Genomic DNA, 17,807 nt, shown 5'->3' with positions numbered 1-17,807 from the left:
TACCTTGATACAGGTCCTTAGCATATGTGCTGTCTGAACCAATTTGACGTCTTGCTGATTCAAAAATCGTTTACCTTATTGACTTGGGAAAGTTTTTACTTATTACAGGTACTGAAAGACTGTATGGCTGATTTGAAGAAAGTTTGATGAATTCTCAAATCAATTCAAAGATTCCAGGAATATCACAAATTAGATGTTACGCTTGTCTGAAGGACTAATAAATACTACATGGATTTGCTAACCAAACCAAAGCCAAGTCTAACATAGGACATACAGGCTATATCATATTTGTACATTATTTTACATATCATTTTCACAATATCACGAATGATAATCTTGCCATTTTTGAAAACTGTGGGTGAATTATAAATTTTCCAGGACCTTCAAGGAGAGCTTTAAATTTCACAGCCTTTCCAGGATTTTCTAGAAGCGTATGGACCCCAGCGTGGACAATATGTTATTGACCCTGAGAAGGTGAAGCACAGTGCAGTAAGAAGACCAATGTCCAGGTACAGGTGGCTTCTATAAGCAAGACCATCTGCTTGCAGGGTTTTGTTTTCAAAAGCTGAGACAAAATGCTTATCACCAAAAACCAGCTATGACATCTGAACACACAACAGAACAGCTATTTCTATGGAAAGATATAACTATAATAAATATGAAATGTGACACAGGGTTCTAGATAGAAATGTAATATCATATTTAACTGACTGCATGTTGATCAGAGCTAACCACAACATATGAAACAGACACATTCATCAACTTGTGATATACGTTGTTAGAAAACTGAGAAATATGTGAATATCTGAAAAGTTATTAAAATATCTACTGTTATCGCATATCCTCAACAAATTTTATGAAAGAAATTTACAGCTCCATTCTCTGAAACCTTAATGTATTTCTAAGATATTTTTCCTGTCTGTAAAATATAATTTGAAACATTTTTATTATACACCGATATCATATCGAAGTGGCTGATATTCCATTCTCAACACAGCCTGTGTATGTTAAATGTCCAATGTTATTGTTGACTGTTCAATTTTAGTTCAAAATATCAATGAATTGTCAACAACACTCTGCAAATTTTGGCGAGGGCTTTACTTTCTATTTTTACATGCGTCAGGGAGAGAGAGAAAATGCAATTGTTTTATGCAGCAAAACTAATGAAAGAATCATCAAAAGTTACTAGATATTGTCCATTTAATGTATATTTAGTGTATTTATCAAAATCAGACTTCCTGCCTTTGAAAGATAGATTGCTAGTTTAAAAGGCTGCCCTTGATACTGAGGTCACTCTTCCCGGTTGGTGTCTATATATTCACTGGAAGGCAAATGAGGTAGGTTGATAAAAATGCCATATGGTGTTGGGCACATGTGGATACAGGTAGCAGGTAGGTAGGATGCCAGATGAGTGCATGACTCTTTGACATTTGAATTGTATTGCCGATACAGTCACCTGTAATCTCAAATATGCCTATATATGGTCAGAGGGACGTTCCTTGGTATTCAAAATGCCCATGTGAGGGCGCTGTTTTTAAAAGTGGCCACCCGCTTAAAATCTGTGATTGGTTAGATTTCCTCATTCCATGGTAACTGTGGCAAAATTGGAACAGGTGACTGTATACCTTTAAAGTTCCTTAGCAGGCTTTAGTTCTGAGTGGTGAAATTCAAGCGATTGATCAAACATACCGAGTATTTTATATTTCTACACAGTGATCAATATTTCCACAAACACGGCAGCCAACTTTCATAACTTATACATGGATGTTTTACATTTCTGGAAACATAATTTTGGACCACGATGTACAGGTACATGTATGTTAATTTGGAGGGAGACTGAAAATCAAAGTCAACAGAGAGTCGCCGAACGATGATGACGGGTGAAGGACAGCCACAGAGAAGGTCACAGATGTATATACATGTCGCAAGCAACATCTGAAAAATTTCACCAACCTGCTTAATTGGCTGGCTCTCTCCCTGTGAAACTACACAGCTGTGCTTTAAACAGTTTTAACACTAAGCGAAAGTGCATTGCCTAAAGGATGAACTTAACCTTGCTCTCTCCCTTTTCACGGTCAAATTTTAGAACAACCTGGACTCTCTCAGCCCTGTGCTGGCTATGCTGTGTGCCCATCTCCTAGCTGCCCTGATTTTGAGGTCAGTGTAGCTTGGCTCAGTGAGCTGGTCTTGCCAGTGAGGCCTGGTTTCGCTACATGCTGGGCTTGCCTAGGCAGACTTGTGAGGGCACATCTGTGTAGACAACAGGTCAGAAGCTGTGTACTGAACCAGGGGCTGTGAGAAGGTCTAAGAACAAGTCATCGTTGATGACACAGTCCCCACTTGTTAATGGGTACTTTGATTACAGGTCCTCAGAGAGGATAGAGTCCTCTTCATTAGGTCTGTGATAAAAATACTTTTGAATAAATTCGCTTGATACATGTTTGAGTTGTAGTTCAAGACATGAAAAAATCGTAATAAAATTGCCACCCGGCGGCCATATTGGATCGTATCACAAAACAAATCACTGTGCATATGTATGACATAGGTCAATGTCCTTGTACCAACTTTGATTAAAATCGGTTGAGATATGCCTGAGTTATGGCTTTGTACATGAAAAAATCATAACAAAATGGCTGCACAGCAGCCATATTGGATCGTATCACAAAACAAATTAAGGTGCATATGTATGACATTGGTCAATCTCCTTGTAACAACTTTGAATAAATTCGCTTGATACATGTATGAGTTATGGTTCTGGACACGAAAAAACGTAATGAAATGGCAACATGGCGGCCATATTGGATTGTATCACAAAACAAATCAACGTGCATGTGCATGACATATGTCAATGTCCTTGTACTAAGTTTGAATAAAATCAGTTGAGATATGCCAGAGTTATGGCTCTGTACATGAAAAAATCGTAACAAAATGGCCGCACGGCGGCCATATTGGATCGTATCACAAAACAAATTGATGTGCATAGCTATGACATTGGTCAATGTCCTTGTACCAACTTTGAATAAAATCTGTTGAAACATGCCTGAGTAATGACTCTGTACATGAAAAAATCGTAATAAAATGGCCGCCTGGTGGCCATATTGGATTGTATCACAAAACAAATTGACGTGCATATGTATGACATAGGTCAATGTCCTTGTACCAAGTTTGAATAAAATCGGTTGAGATATGTCTGAGTTATGGCTCTGTACATGAAAAAATCGTAACAAAATGGCCGCACGGCGGTCATATTGGATCGTATCACCAAAAAAATTGACATGCATATCTATGACATTGGTCAATGTCCTTGTACCAACTTTGAATAAAATCAGTTGAAACATGCCTGAGTTATGGCTCTGTACATGAAAAAATCGTAATAAAATGGCCGCCTGGCAGCCATATTGGATCGTACCACAAAACAAATCGACGTGCATCTGTATGACATATGAAGTAATCCTTGTACCAAGTTTGAATGAAATCGCTCCAGGCATCTCTGAGATATCTGCGTGAACGGACGGACGGACGCACGCACGCACGCACGGACATGACCAAACCTATAAGTCCCCCGGACGGTGTCCGTGGGGACTAAGAAAAACCCTAGGAGACGTATAGGACTTCTGGAATGGGCAAGAAATGATTTAACCCGAAATATCTATTCATCATCAACTCCAGACTAAGCCATGCTTTAAAAGCTACTGGGAAAGGACAATGTATTTTGAGGAAATGTCATAACAAACCTTTTTAAATCTTCTGCCCATCCAGAGATCCCAGTTATCCAGCATATCAAGCCATTTCAGCTCCCTCTTCCTGAGAACTTCAACCGGAATTACGACATCTCTGGAAAATACAAGACATATCACAACACTGTTACACAATTGCCTCCGTCAAACACTTCCACAGGATATGTAAAACTAGTGTACTTGACTGAAATTGGAAGAGACAGGATATTTGATACTATCATTTTACAGTTTAAGATGAAAGAAAATGTAAATTTCTGACTCTTCCTCCCCTCTGGTTCTGCAGTATCCTATTGTTTTGGGTGGCAAAATTGGCTCTATACATAGTGTAAAAGGGGTGAAAACTGATTAAGTGAAGCTCAAAGCTACTTGTTAACCTAATTGGTATTACCCAATCTGTTCATGGGGGAAACTTTCTGGCAAATGCTACGCATCAATGTATCCTCTCCATAAAATTCAAAATTGAAACACTACTTGCTCAAGGAAGTTGTACTGTACTCAACACAGGAAAAAAGGTTTAACCATTGCGTGAATATGGTCTGATTCAATTTTCAAAAATAACCCGAGTAACAATATAATACAATACAAGGTATATTGATAATAATAGTACTGCGTACAGACAAAGCTGTAAAGATGAATACTTTATTCCAGTAGAAAGCTACAATTAGTGTATGACTGCTCTTTGTTACAGAATGCATGTACAATATCCGCATACCAATCAGTGTCATCTATTACAAGGTTAACATACAATCAGAGAAGGTAATTTCCTTTTTTGTCTGGTTCTTATTGTTCCTTTCAGAATACAAAGGGTCACCTGATCCATATCAATGACCTTTGACCCATTCAATATCAAATGAATGACAATCAGACATTAGACATTGGCGTCACACGAAGCAATGCCACAAGAAAATTGAAAACTATCCATTGATGGTATTTGCTTTTCATACTATCATGTTTTGGTCTCAGTGTTTCAAGTTTTCGATTTTCCCTTCTCACTGAAAGTGTGTATACTTTCGAAATTGGCATAGTATTACTATGGTTTGCTTTTTTAAAAATGTACCAGACTAGGGCGTGTATAGTTGGTCTAACATCTTAAATTTGTACACCAGAAACAAATGAACATCATCGTTTCCTCCATACCAGTACTTCAAAATATTTGAACTCTGACCCAAGGAAACCTATGACCTGCATAAGGAGATTTACACCCAGAATATATGTACAGGAACGACACTGGTATTCTTCAATAATATATGAAGTAATTAGAAATGTGCAAATAGTTAGTATGCACAACATAGGGGAACTGACGTGTGCTGTAAAATATGTGCACTGAAATGTGACAGGTAGGAATTCTGTTGCTAAGCTACCGCTGATGTGATATGAATATGACAAATTTAAAATAAAAAATCTATCGATTTGGGTTATTTTTAGTACATCATTGTCCAAGTTGTTATCAAAGTATGATTCCATCATGCTTTTTGGATTATTGCTCACTATATTACAAACTTAAAATGAACCACATCAGAAAAAAGTTACATGTAAAGAATTTATGTCATTGTAGATACCCAGGATTGTCAGATGTGATATGGCTGCAAATATTTAGCTCTACAGATGGGGAAGATTGCCTTGGTTTTGAGTGAAAATTTCAGACCAGTGGTAAACTGGTCACTCTGTGCTCTTGGAAAACAAATGCACAAATTATATTTCTGTGGAAATGAACATCAAATTTTCAAACCGACATACCTTATATGTACCTCTACTTTAAGTTTCGATTATTAATGTTCAGAGATTTGCTGGAAGGGATATTAAGCAAGATTTAAATTACATTTTTATGTAATAATAATAATAATTTAAACGGGGGTTTACCTGTGGAAAGCATTCAAATGTTGAAACAGCATTCAGTGGAAACACACTGATATTGTGAGCTTGTCCTGTCAGTTCATTTACAAATATGATAATTTATAGTCACTGCTCACCTCTATTTTCACTGTAACCTATATCATGCTACTACTATCATCTTTTTATTAATGGAAAATACTGTGTGTTAAATATTTTTACAGTTTTTTTTAATAATTGGTGATGACTGTAAAAAGGTATGTATGAACAACTTGAAACAAAGGCCATATTTGACTAAAATAATAGGGACATCCCTCTCACAGTGTTAAAATAAGTAAAGATGTTACTTTTAATAAGATGGTCCAGCAAATATTGTAGGAATCACATCTTTCTGGATCAAAGAAACACTGAAGTCTATGTATGTGTATCTGCTGAACCCATTGGAATCCAAATCAGCCTCATCACATACATGTTTTCCACTGTGGTATCCCAAACTGGTAAACACGCATAGCTGACGTGACACCACCAAACACAGCCATTGCTGGCCTTTCTTTCATAACACACAGCTGACGTACCCATCATCCCTGCTTACCACAACCAATTAAATTGTTATTGATATAATCCACCCCTGCTTTTAACATATGAACTGTTTATAAATTAATCTGCACACAGATGATGCAGTCCTGGGTTTTGCAACATGTGGTTGGTAAATACATACATATATTCCTTGTCTAGTTTACATATTCCAGCCTAGCAATATCACGTTCTGTGATAGTTTGCAGCATATTCCGAAAGAATGCCTGATACAGGACACTCAAAATATTTACATTCGCCATGCAGCAGCATCTTGTATTTTTGTAAATTTAAAAACTCTGTGAATTCAACTTCCGTCATTGTATCTGACATACTTTTCCAAATCAATGGTCAGCTCTAACATCCCACTCAAGCAATATTGTCCACTGTAGCTTACATGTACAAGGAGTTTATACATGGGACTCAAAATATCTACACAATGTATCTCTCATTTTTTGGGGGGTGTGTTAGACTCATTGAATTTCATCTTTACATGTAAATAATCAATGCATCTATGGCACTTTTCTTCCATCATCAATATCAGTGAAACTTGAATCGATGGCCCTCTACAATTAACCTTTCCACAATGCAGTTTGAACACAATAATTGGTTGCTAGGGAAGAAATAATATCCGGTGCAACCTTTCAATGGCTCATTTAATATTTTCCACTTTCCCTGTCAAATTACTACTTGCATGACAATGACTTCTTTGCCTCACAGCTTTAATTATTTTGCTTTGATTGCTTAATCGGCCGGAATACATGAATTTTGCGTCTCTTTATTAGGTTCACTTCTTTGCATTTTGATCCATCGATGGAACGCCAGTCATCTGATGCTCCTAACAGCATGAATGCAACCTCCTTTCTCATTTTTCATATGGCTCATTTTGGAACAAAGCATTCAGCATTTCATTTCACAATGTTAGAGTGAATGGCGCTTGTCTTTCTGAGATTGGAGCTGTTTGGATACCATACAGAACTATTACTAAACCAGCACCTCACTGTGCAAGCTATAATATAGTCCTGCCACGTCTTTCATTCAGTGAGGCTCCTGCAATCATGCGACACATACTATAACAGCAGTGCAAAGTGCAATGGCTTGTTGTGACATCAAAGCCATTGATATTTCCTGAGTCAAATGATCCAGTTTCATAAACAGAAATACACTCACTGGTAAACAGAAAGTAAACGGACCATTCTGATTTCCCATATCAGGTCATTTTTCAAATTTACATGAAATGTCTGCGAAATGGCAATAACAAGGTCAAGGTTGACACTTGGCAAAATAATGACACAGAACATGGAACATGTGGTGCATGTTTTCATTGCTGAAGGAAGGAATATGGATGACTGACATATGCCTGTCTTGTAAGAAAGTATTTACTTTGGCTGACTTGCACTTGTTCATGCCAGTAGCTGTACTTGCACCTTATGACAAAACATTTCTCAGCTTTTGAGTATATGTAATTATGCCATGAAGCCTTTCAAGGGCCATTAGTGGTAACTTTTCATGATTTTTTTCCACTATTTTTGTTATGCTAATCAATTCTGTTCCTCAAGGCGTGTGTTGGAACACCGTCTATTTAGCCTGTTAAAAACAGAGTTCAAAAGAAGTGTAGTGCCCTATTATTGTTTGAATTCTCATACGGACCAGAACTCACTTGTCAACAATAACAATGCAGTCTACACATGTACAGGCTGAAGTGACAAATTGAATACTGTGTATCTCAACATGCTTTGGGAAATAGGACAAGAAGCTAGATGACACTAAAAACAAAAGCAGTTAAAGAAATCATAAAAAGATACAACTAGTATCCTCTTGAAATTCAGCACCAGCATTTCAAACAAAACAAATTCTACCCTATTTCTGTGTATGAGATTCTGACTATATTCATAAAATATTTCTTTATATCAGAATACTAATTTGCACTATGTATTGTGCAAGTGATAGCAATTGATACATGTACATGTATAGATATAAATACAAGTTTGAGTTATTATTATTAATATTTCTCAAGCTTTTGCTGTCTTTTATATGCAAAGTGTGTACATCCAAGGGGTGTCTAAACGCTATAAAAGTGACTGGTAATACATTTCTGGATGAACACTCTCTTGGATGCTTGGTGATATAAATCCTCAATATCTGCACCACTGTGATGTGTATACTGTAATTGTTTTGCAGATCTGCTGCATGCAAACTGCTGACTTTAACCTCTTAAATCTCAGGCCTGTCTGGTACCACAACTGAATCACCCTTTTATTGGAACTTAAAAGCTTGAAAGGAAAATCTTTTGATATCACAATCAACAAACAAATCATATAAATGTATAGAGAGTTTACAAGCTGGGTTTTATGTGTGTCTACACAAAATTTGATGTCCATGCCAATGGCTTAAGAAGCAATGAAGAATGTTTCCCAGTTCCTACAAAGAAGGGTCAACACTGAAGTGCCCAACCCCCGAGTCAAACTGCATACAAGAATGTCATAGTATTAAAGAAGCTCTGCATTGAAACAGGTATGTCAAATATGTGCTCAGTACAGTGTGGTTTTATCAGAGGACCTATACTTTTTTGTGAGGAGTGACTCTCTACTCTGGCAGTAAAGTCTCTACCTTTCCACAACCAAACTTTTTAGATGGGATACCTAAGACCTCTACACCAAACATCACGCGTAAGCTGTCTACCGGTATATTCCGGTACAGTGAACATTAATTTGTACACGTTTGCTATCAGAAATTAATCCACTGAGCTATTCTTGGATGCGAACGGTTACTTTCTTTCCAGTAACCATGGATTTAATTAGAACCACCAGACTGGCCTGTAAATGATAGCTAATCGAGAACACACTCAGAGACTGCAATACACACTTGTGCATCGGGTGGCTGACCGGCTAAGATATATATTGACCTTTGAAAGTGGCTTGACCTGTTTATGCTGTTGGGATGTGGGGTAATATTATCAATGCTGAGAACTATACATATTTTGCGGTGTTTTTCAAATATCACTGTGTGATTAATGCCTGTTGACACACCTTAAGTACATCAAAGGAGCAATAAAATTAAAAACAACTTTCACATATTTAGAAAATACATGAAGAACTACTACCTTTGCACATCTATTATAGCCAAGGGGGTTTACAATTAACAATTCACAGGTTGAATTCAGTTGAGAGAGAGTCCAATTTTATCTGATAAGTCATTCAGTCAGTGCCATTAGTATTCTGAGTATGAGTCCTTATTTTCGAATATAAAGTTAAATTATTACTATCGTCAGCTGTTTAAACTTGACTTTGAATCTTTAACAACAAGTTGATGTTACCGGTACAAATATTTATCATATTAATAGGCGTTTCAATTTTCTTAAATCATCAGAGAAACAATGGTTGTAAAACATATATGACAAAAATATGATTATTACATTTTATTACATTCAAATTTAAATACAATTTTGTCTTTTCTAAGAAGAAGAGAAATGATCTAGGTCTGAGATCTGCCTGAGTAAAAAAGATTAAAACTTGCTCACATGTGCCTCAAATCATCATTTTCATTGAGTAACCTTATGACCTTTGGTCATCTAAAAATGACCTGGGCCACTAATGTGAACAATATAAATATGTAACATTCATAATAAAATTACTTTTTGAAACCATTGCTGAGTGTAGTAAATACACAGTCCAGCCACACTTCAATATTGTATCAAGTACCTCATAACCTTTACATGAGCTTTTGACATGCTTGAAAATTATTGTCCAGTACAATGTCAATTATGAGAAGTTGTAAATTTCCCTTGAGAATACTTTAGAAATTCGACATTAAAAATATGACAAGGAAAGGTCATGGTGTGACCTTACATAACTAATCAATATTGGCATCTTTTTTCTTCTCAAATTATGATTTACATCCATAGGATATTGACAAACAATGAATATACCTGTGCATGCTCTTGCCCATCATTGTGAAAATTCATGTAATCTAGTTCAGGTTGTAATGTTTCATTCTGGTTCACAATATGATATGATCATATTATACTTATAGTAATCAAGTTATTGTCATTGACAATATTGACAATGTTGACAATTAATCATTTTATGGAAAGACAAAGATCATACCGGTACTTGAAAGACTTTCAAAAACACTGCACAGAGGTAGCAAATTTTTACCACTGCTGCGGGCATCACTACAATGGAATGTTATATGACAACTTGGTTACTGAATATACTGAAAGGCTCTCCATCTCTGTACACAAAATTACATTATGTTTGCTCAGAGAAGCAAGACCTGAGATGGACAAGACTGGTCTTCACTTGTCTGAGACAGCTCTCTGGACAATATGAACAGATTGGGTTTCATAACAGCTTCCAGTCGCCAATGAGCTTTTTAAAGTCAATACGACGACGTGCCAACATTTCATAAAATATTCTCTTCAGACAGATGGCAATCATACCAATGGCATGTTTTAATAAATGTCTGATTCTAGAATTTAAAATTACCAAACAGAGTAACATCGCTCAGCACTAATCTGACATGTTACATAACACATTGCAAATGATGGTGATGATGAACTCCAAATAACTCATAGATGTGTCAAAGTCATGCGGATACGGTAGGAATATGTCACTTGATAATGAACACTACGGTATTAGTGTCTATAAAGAGGAATTGTCAGAGGTTGAAAGTCTAAACATTTGCTGCATCACCTACTTTGCCGTGTTACCTGATCTACCCATCTCCATCATAGTCTACGTCCTCTCCTTAGTTGTGGTGTATGCTATGCTCTCCCTGGTTTTGGGGAGAGTGGAGGTCTACCGCAACCAACAAGAGATCCTAGAATATTTCCATGCTATCAACATGACCCTAAACACTTCAGTACTTGTATCCAGAGGGGAATTGTCAGGGGTCTATGATTCTGAACATTATCAGGATCTACCCATTTCCATCCTGTCACCATGGAGCCTGAAAAGAATTTTTTTTCAAGAAAACACATTCTTTGACTACACGGGTTGGAGCATTCAAACAATGTAACCATGGCAACACATCAAACCAGTCAATTTCCATCACCACCTCTGATGAATAGACTAGATTTTTATAGGTTTATTATGGAGGCAAAATGCCTAAGTCAAAGCCTATACTGGTATTGGCATTAAATTGAATTTAAATATCAACTGGGGTAGGTTAATCAGTTCTGATATTCTATTCACTTGTGTAGTACTGATGGATGTTGCATGGATGTAGACACACTCACAATCAATATGCTCCATCAGGAGACCTGACACAAACATTACCTTTGACACAACGACACATTTCCAGCAAACCACCTTGAACTATGATTTGATGCCATGTACTGGTATTGTACCGGAACAAGGCATGCTTGTCTCCTCCTACTTGCTGCTCCCACTGCAACTGAAAAGCTTATCCTGCGTTATAGATCATCACACACTGACTAGGCAGTGTGTAATACTCCAGAGACGCGAGAAATACAGCTCAAATTAAGCCTTTATCCCTGATGAATTTGGCTTCATTCTAAAGAGTTTACAAGAATTTGATTCCATTCTAGAGAATTTATAAGACATGCAGAGACACGCCTGAAATTCTTGATATTTCTATGAAGATGGCACAGAAGTGAAATTTATCAAAACACATCTGGCATCAGATTTTGTTCCAATTAACTTTGAAATGTCCATGTACACCAACCATGGTCTGTATGCATTGAACTTTTGAAGCAGGGCAATATACAGCCTTCATGTAATGTCTCTACATCTGGCGTAACAATTCACCAGGGACAGTGAATTTATAATTAAATATCACTTCCTAATGAATATTACTGCTGTAACATAAATTAGAAAATGTAAACATCTTCTGAAAGATAATTTGCATGTTCTCTGGCCCTATATATTTTCCAGTAATGGTAATTGTGACTTTTTTAATAATTTGACCATAGACATTTTCAGGTATTGTAACTGTATACAAGCAGCTTACATCAATATATTTTCACCGTCCCTCCGAGGGACGGTGATATTTTGATAATTTCTGTCAGCAAACAATTTAGTGTTTTCCCTGCATAACAATTTTGCACATTTTGCGACTGCATTACACTGAACACCGTGTCAATAATTCATTAAGTGTCAAATACCTGGAATATCTAATGATAAAAAGGCACACTGTTTTCAACATTGTACTGGTTCATTATTTTCAATTGCATGATACTGGTACAATAAATAATAAGCCTATGCAAAGAGACACTCTTCAGATTAATAAAACTAAAAGTAGGTCTTTCATAACATGGAACATCTGTGGACAAGTCTTCCTTGGAAATTTATGATCCGTTCCTTTTCAATTTTTAAAGGATATACACATGTTTATAGCCCATTTCAATGATATTTTTCTGTTCTTATTAATTTTAATTAATCCTCAGAGTGAACAACTTCAGTAAATAAATGCGGACAAAGAATCAAATGTGTAATTGTCCAAGATATTCCAATGAATATTTTGCATACAGTTTCCCTCATGTTATTGACGAATTGGTTCATATGAGCCTGTGACAACATGATTTACTATATCAGTGTTTACATATATCCTACATTATTACTCAATGAAAAGAAGCTCCTTTTTACTCAGTTTATTGAAACACTGATACCTGTATAACCTTGTTACTGAAAAAAATAACAAGGTATAAACAGCAATCACTTCTGCTTGACTGTCCAGGAAATGGTATCCTGGAGTGATTTATGGAGCTGATTAAAATCAATAATAGAGTGGAATGATTTTTTTTCATTTGCAACATGCCTGTATCACAGAGGAGAACTGTCTGACATAGGAAACGTGATCTATGAGCTGATGCACTGGAACAAAACATGTGATCTATGAGCTGATGCACTGGAACAAAAAAAGGGAAAATGAAAGGCGGCCTGAGAAAGAAAATACTGAGAAATTTAGGTTTGGAAAATCATATGAATGCATTGTATTGATTAGCACGAGTTTCCTGGTTTGATGGTGACAAAATCCTAAAATAGATTAGGATAAATATTGATTTTTTTATGTTTAATACTGTTGTTTGAGCTAGAGCATCAAGAGGTCAGAGGTTATCATCATTAGCAAGTCAAGTGTGCTAAAACTACAACTTTACATATTTTGTGTTTCTGACATGAAAATATGTCTGACCTGCCTGTTTAATTTTCCTACAATATTTGTCTTTGTTTGTAAAAATCCAATAGGGAAGCTGCTGTCATATTATTCTCCTTATTTGAGCTGAAGAGATTCTTTTCCTGAAATCAAAGCCTCTGAAGGATTTATACTACAAAATTTTGGCCAATTTATGATTCAGTAACCTTTCCTCCAGATTTCACGATGTACCATAATGGACAATTTGTCGATAACATTTGCTGAAGGCTATCATATTTCATTGTACACTGATATTTTGGCACGAGATCCTGACAAAGGTCAAGGAAGGGAAGCTCTCTGCTAAACTTTGACATACTTCTACTTCATGTACATTTGTGTTTGCATTTATGTATTTCTTGGTATATCAATATTAGTACATTAGCTTACTGGACGTATCTGTGTGTGAAATATGATAAAGTTGGCTGTTTACCTTTGAAGTGCTACGTATTGTAGATTTGTGTATGCATGAGGACATATTGGTGAACTGATACCTGTTTCACCATGTCTCATGATTGTATATGTGATAACACATGTACATGTGTAAGCAAAGTGTATACAATGCTTGAGTATCTACAGTGCAAAACAGAATATTTCTATCAGTAATTCAGGTGTACAGCCCCTTCCTAATATATCAACTCCACAAGTTTTAGTGAGTTGAAACTACATCACTGGAGAGAGTAAGGTATCAAGTAACCTGTGACTTGAGTATATCTTGCATTGTGAGTACATCAACTATATGTGAATGAAGTTATTGAGTGGTATGGCAGGTACACATATCATGGAGGATGAACAGCATGGATTAACAAAATTTCATGTATGAGAAAGTTGAGAGCGTTTGTGTGAATGTACTGAAGGGTGAGACATATTTTGTACCTAAAGATTCAATTTGCATAAAATTTGAGGTTGTCTACAAATCTTGAGTTCCGTGACTGTTTTAAATGTTGTGATTGGCAGAGCTTTGATGCTGAAATTGAAACCTGTATTGAACCTAACTATTGTTCCCTAGATCACAGATATATATACAACCCTGCTCTTTCTCAACCCTGCTATATAATGTTTACTGTCAAGCATGTGCATGTCAAAGGCTGTCCAGTCATCACCTCTCCTTGTATCATTTGATTCTGAGAGATTAAAGGATGAATACGTCTGCATGACCCTCCACGAAACTACACTACAGGTTTTCAATATAGAAAAAGGCACATAAAAACCATTTCAAAGATGTTGTCTTAGTTTTGCAACAGACACAAGATATGTTGCTAGTTTTAACTGTCAAGTGCTGTGTAGAGGTGTAACTGTTGACAGCTTTATGAGGAATAAAATGATAGATGCGTGTAGCCACAGATCTCCAGTGTTGGATATCTGATATTTGTATCTTCATTGCTTTTGTATGTGTCTGGGGGCCTTCCATCATTTATTTCTTTGACGAGACTGCATGATATTTTGGTCTTTATAATTTCTAATAACCTCTTGCAAAGCCTCTGAGGGAGATTATAAAGGCTAGATGGTATGAGTAAGGGTACTGATGGCTGTTTGGCTTTGAGGCTGAGGATAATTAAAACACACACATGTAAAAGGAGCTCATTGCACCTACCGTAGAGGGTGGAATTAAGTCCATTTAGATTACCGTGCACAAAATTGCACTATTTAACATGGTTATGCCATGGAAAACACATATGATATTGATATTTAATTATTAAGAGTTAATTCAGAAATGCTTGTTGTTCAAACACCTGTCAGCAGTTTTAAACTTCCAACATCTTATTTGAGCATATTATGGGGAAGTTTAAGTCATAACTTGATCATTGGATTTTTAGACTACTGAACTGTCACCTGGGGTAGAGGAGGGGCAGATTGAGGGTCAAGCGCAATGACTTTCATTTATAATGCACGTTTCAATTATCCATGGTCCATCACCATTGATAACCCTGTGATCATACAAAATGTACATGTAGCTATTCATGAGAAAGTTTCTTCTATCCCAATGCAATTTCAGCAAACAATCTTCTCTACTATCAGTATTTCAAAGCAAGTCTATTGCAAGTATATTTTGTGTTGCAATTACAAATATTCAAGTTTCTGTAGTTTTCTAAAATTTAACACTTCTTAGGACTGCAAGTTAATAAAATTTGATACTTACAAATATCCAAGCAGGTCTATATGTATTGAAGATTTTAGCAGAAAACCCACTAAAATTCTTGGCATCTGTTCATGTTTTTGGTGGGATGTGATTGTAATTATCATTAGAAATCTGCGATGTTTTGGTCTAATTCCTGCATACAGAAGTCAAAATAGGACTTGTATATTTGATTGTACAGGAAATGAAATATTTAAATATTCATTCTTTATGACAGTAAGTTATCACTTTAATAGTTGTCTGTGATCATAAACCTCTTTTTCTGAGGTTATGTAATGCATTATTCAGAGTTTTTTCAGTTGTCGTAAAAAAATTTCAAACTGTGACAAATCTTACAGATGCCTGGTCTTGTAAGCTTTGTGACAATGGATGGGTGATCACAGATTGTACAATATTCAGAGAGTTTGACCCTGTTGCCCCCATTTCCCAGTAGACAGGCACACCTACCCAGTTGGAAACAGTGGATATGTTTCAAATTTAAGCAGTGAAAAGGTTGAGGCATAGAGATCCAAAAACAAGTTTATGTTATTGAAAAATTTCAGCTCAGTATCTCTAGACATGCATATCATGTGTAGGGCAAAGCAGCACATGTGGATAGACTATTTGTTTTTGTACACACCATGAAATCTACAATAAATGTGAATGTCATACAAACAGAACAAAGGGTAGGTTTAATTCGGGGAGGGGTCACAACAGTTTATATAGCATTACCACACATACTGGTATAATAATTGGTCCAATTGGCCAAAATAAACATAATTGCCCCAATTATTATTGTTGGAACAACCCTTGTATTGTTTTGAATGGTTTGGCCACCTGCTATGGTCACTTTGTAGTCGCAGGGGGTCATGCAGGGACAAGTGTCAGTCAAGGTCATCTGCCAGTCTTACAGTAAAGGTACACCATATGCAACAGCCTTTTTTTGAAAAGTCACTCTGTCTCTCAATGTCTCTGGTGGAAAATTACTGGCAGTCTTTCCCTGCAAGTGTTCTTAATGTTAAGGGTTATCTCTAAACAACGTCACCATCTCAAGAAGGAATACTGTGTAGCTGGCTTATTGCTCAGTCAGCGCAACCATGGGTATCATCTTGCAGGATCTGATGAAAACAGTAATGTTTCCCCGGTGTTATATTCCAGTAGGACCTTGTAATTTATGTGCCCTGCACCCTTCACAGCAATAATATTTCTGATATTACTTCTCCTGCTGTCTCAGTCTGGCTAGTCAGTCTGGTCATTTACACCTACACTGATCTGACCTGTCGTTAGCACACATGTACCGGTATGTGTCGACAAAACACTTCATTATTGAACACATTATGACTGCTGATGAAAATGTCACATGGACTCAAGATGCCTTGAGACATGTGAAGAACCTCGGTGATGCAAATGTCAGCAACACAGTCCCAACTTCCAATCTCAGCGTGCATTACCACTTTGGTACATACATTATGAATCAATAGTCTACACCAGTTCTGGTATCAGAAAAATGTTTAAATTGTATTAAACTAATGCTAAGATATGTATAATTTCTAAAAAAACTAAGAAGAGATATTATTAGTATGTCACATGTTGGCAATTTTATTCATCTCTATGGTCCACTGACCTAAAAAATACAAGTATGATGTTCTTACATGTAAAATTAGTTAATTAATTCTGTTGTCTATCTATGTACATAACAACAACAATGCATACATAAGCACTGAAATTATATGTTTATGGAATGTTTCTTGAATGTTCTGTTCTTTTTTCACCACGTGTACACATTACACCTCACTCATATAGATGATTTACTCAATTCTTTTGTAACTGAAATTTGTCAAAAATTACCATTCTCTTTCATAATCAAGAATAAATATCTGGGGGTCTCCATGCAAATTTGTTATAAGATACACAAACTTCCTAAAATGTTCTGATATTTGAAATTCAAAATGGCTGCCATTCTTGACGTTGTTGTTAACTTAATCGAGTTGAATTGATCATGCGATTTTCACAAACACAAGACAGGGATACTTGATTTGCTCGCTGGCTTCAAAATGTGTCACGACAAGAAGCAGACCAGTGAAGAATTATGAAATTTTTTTTGGAGTATGAACGTACGTCTATCCCTGGGCTAATTCTAATGTAATTTCATTTGTGTTTAAATAAAAGATACACAGAGTAGGTACTTTCACACCAGCAACATTCAACTAGTAGCACTACTTCAGCACTTTGCCATTCTATCCTCTTAACCGGCTAATCTGATGTATTGAATATCACAACTAAAAATAACATCTTCCTTTGTCTGTTGTTTGATTACGTCATCATGGATGAGACTATTGAACAACTGAGATGTTGAAAGTCAGGAACAAATGTTTACATTCATTATATGGGAAATATTT

At 36.2% G+C, this 17,807-nt stretch overlaps 1 protein-coding gene across 1 annotated transcript in view; it reads right to left on the bottom strand.

Annotated features, from left to right (window-relative positions):
- The window catches only part of LOC139144971 (TBC1 domain family member 10B-like), a 46,551-nt gene that overhangs the window by 10,896 nt on the left and 17,848 nt on the right, over positions 1-17,807 (bottom strand). The window contains exon 2 of the mRNA XM_070715835.1: positions 3,735-3,834. Coding sequence (XP_070571936.1) covers positions 3,735-3,834 — 100 coding nt within the window. The remainder of the gene's footprint in view (positions 1-3,734; positions 3,835-17,807) is intronic.

This window comes from Ptychodera flava, chromosome 12 (assembly GCF_041260155.1).
Source record: "Ptychodera flava strain L36383 chromosome 12, AS_Pfla_20210202, whole genome shotgun sequence".
Taxonomy (NCBI): domain Eukaryota; kingdom Metazoa; phylum Hemichordata; class Enteropneusta; family Ptychoderidae; genus Ptychodera; species Ptychodera flava.
The sequence above is the reverse complement of the archived record's forward strand: the minus strand, read 5'-3'. Positions and strand labels throughout refer to the sequence as shown.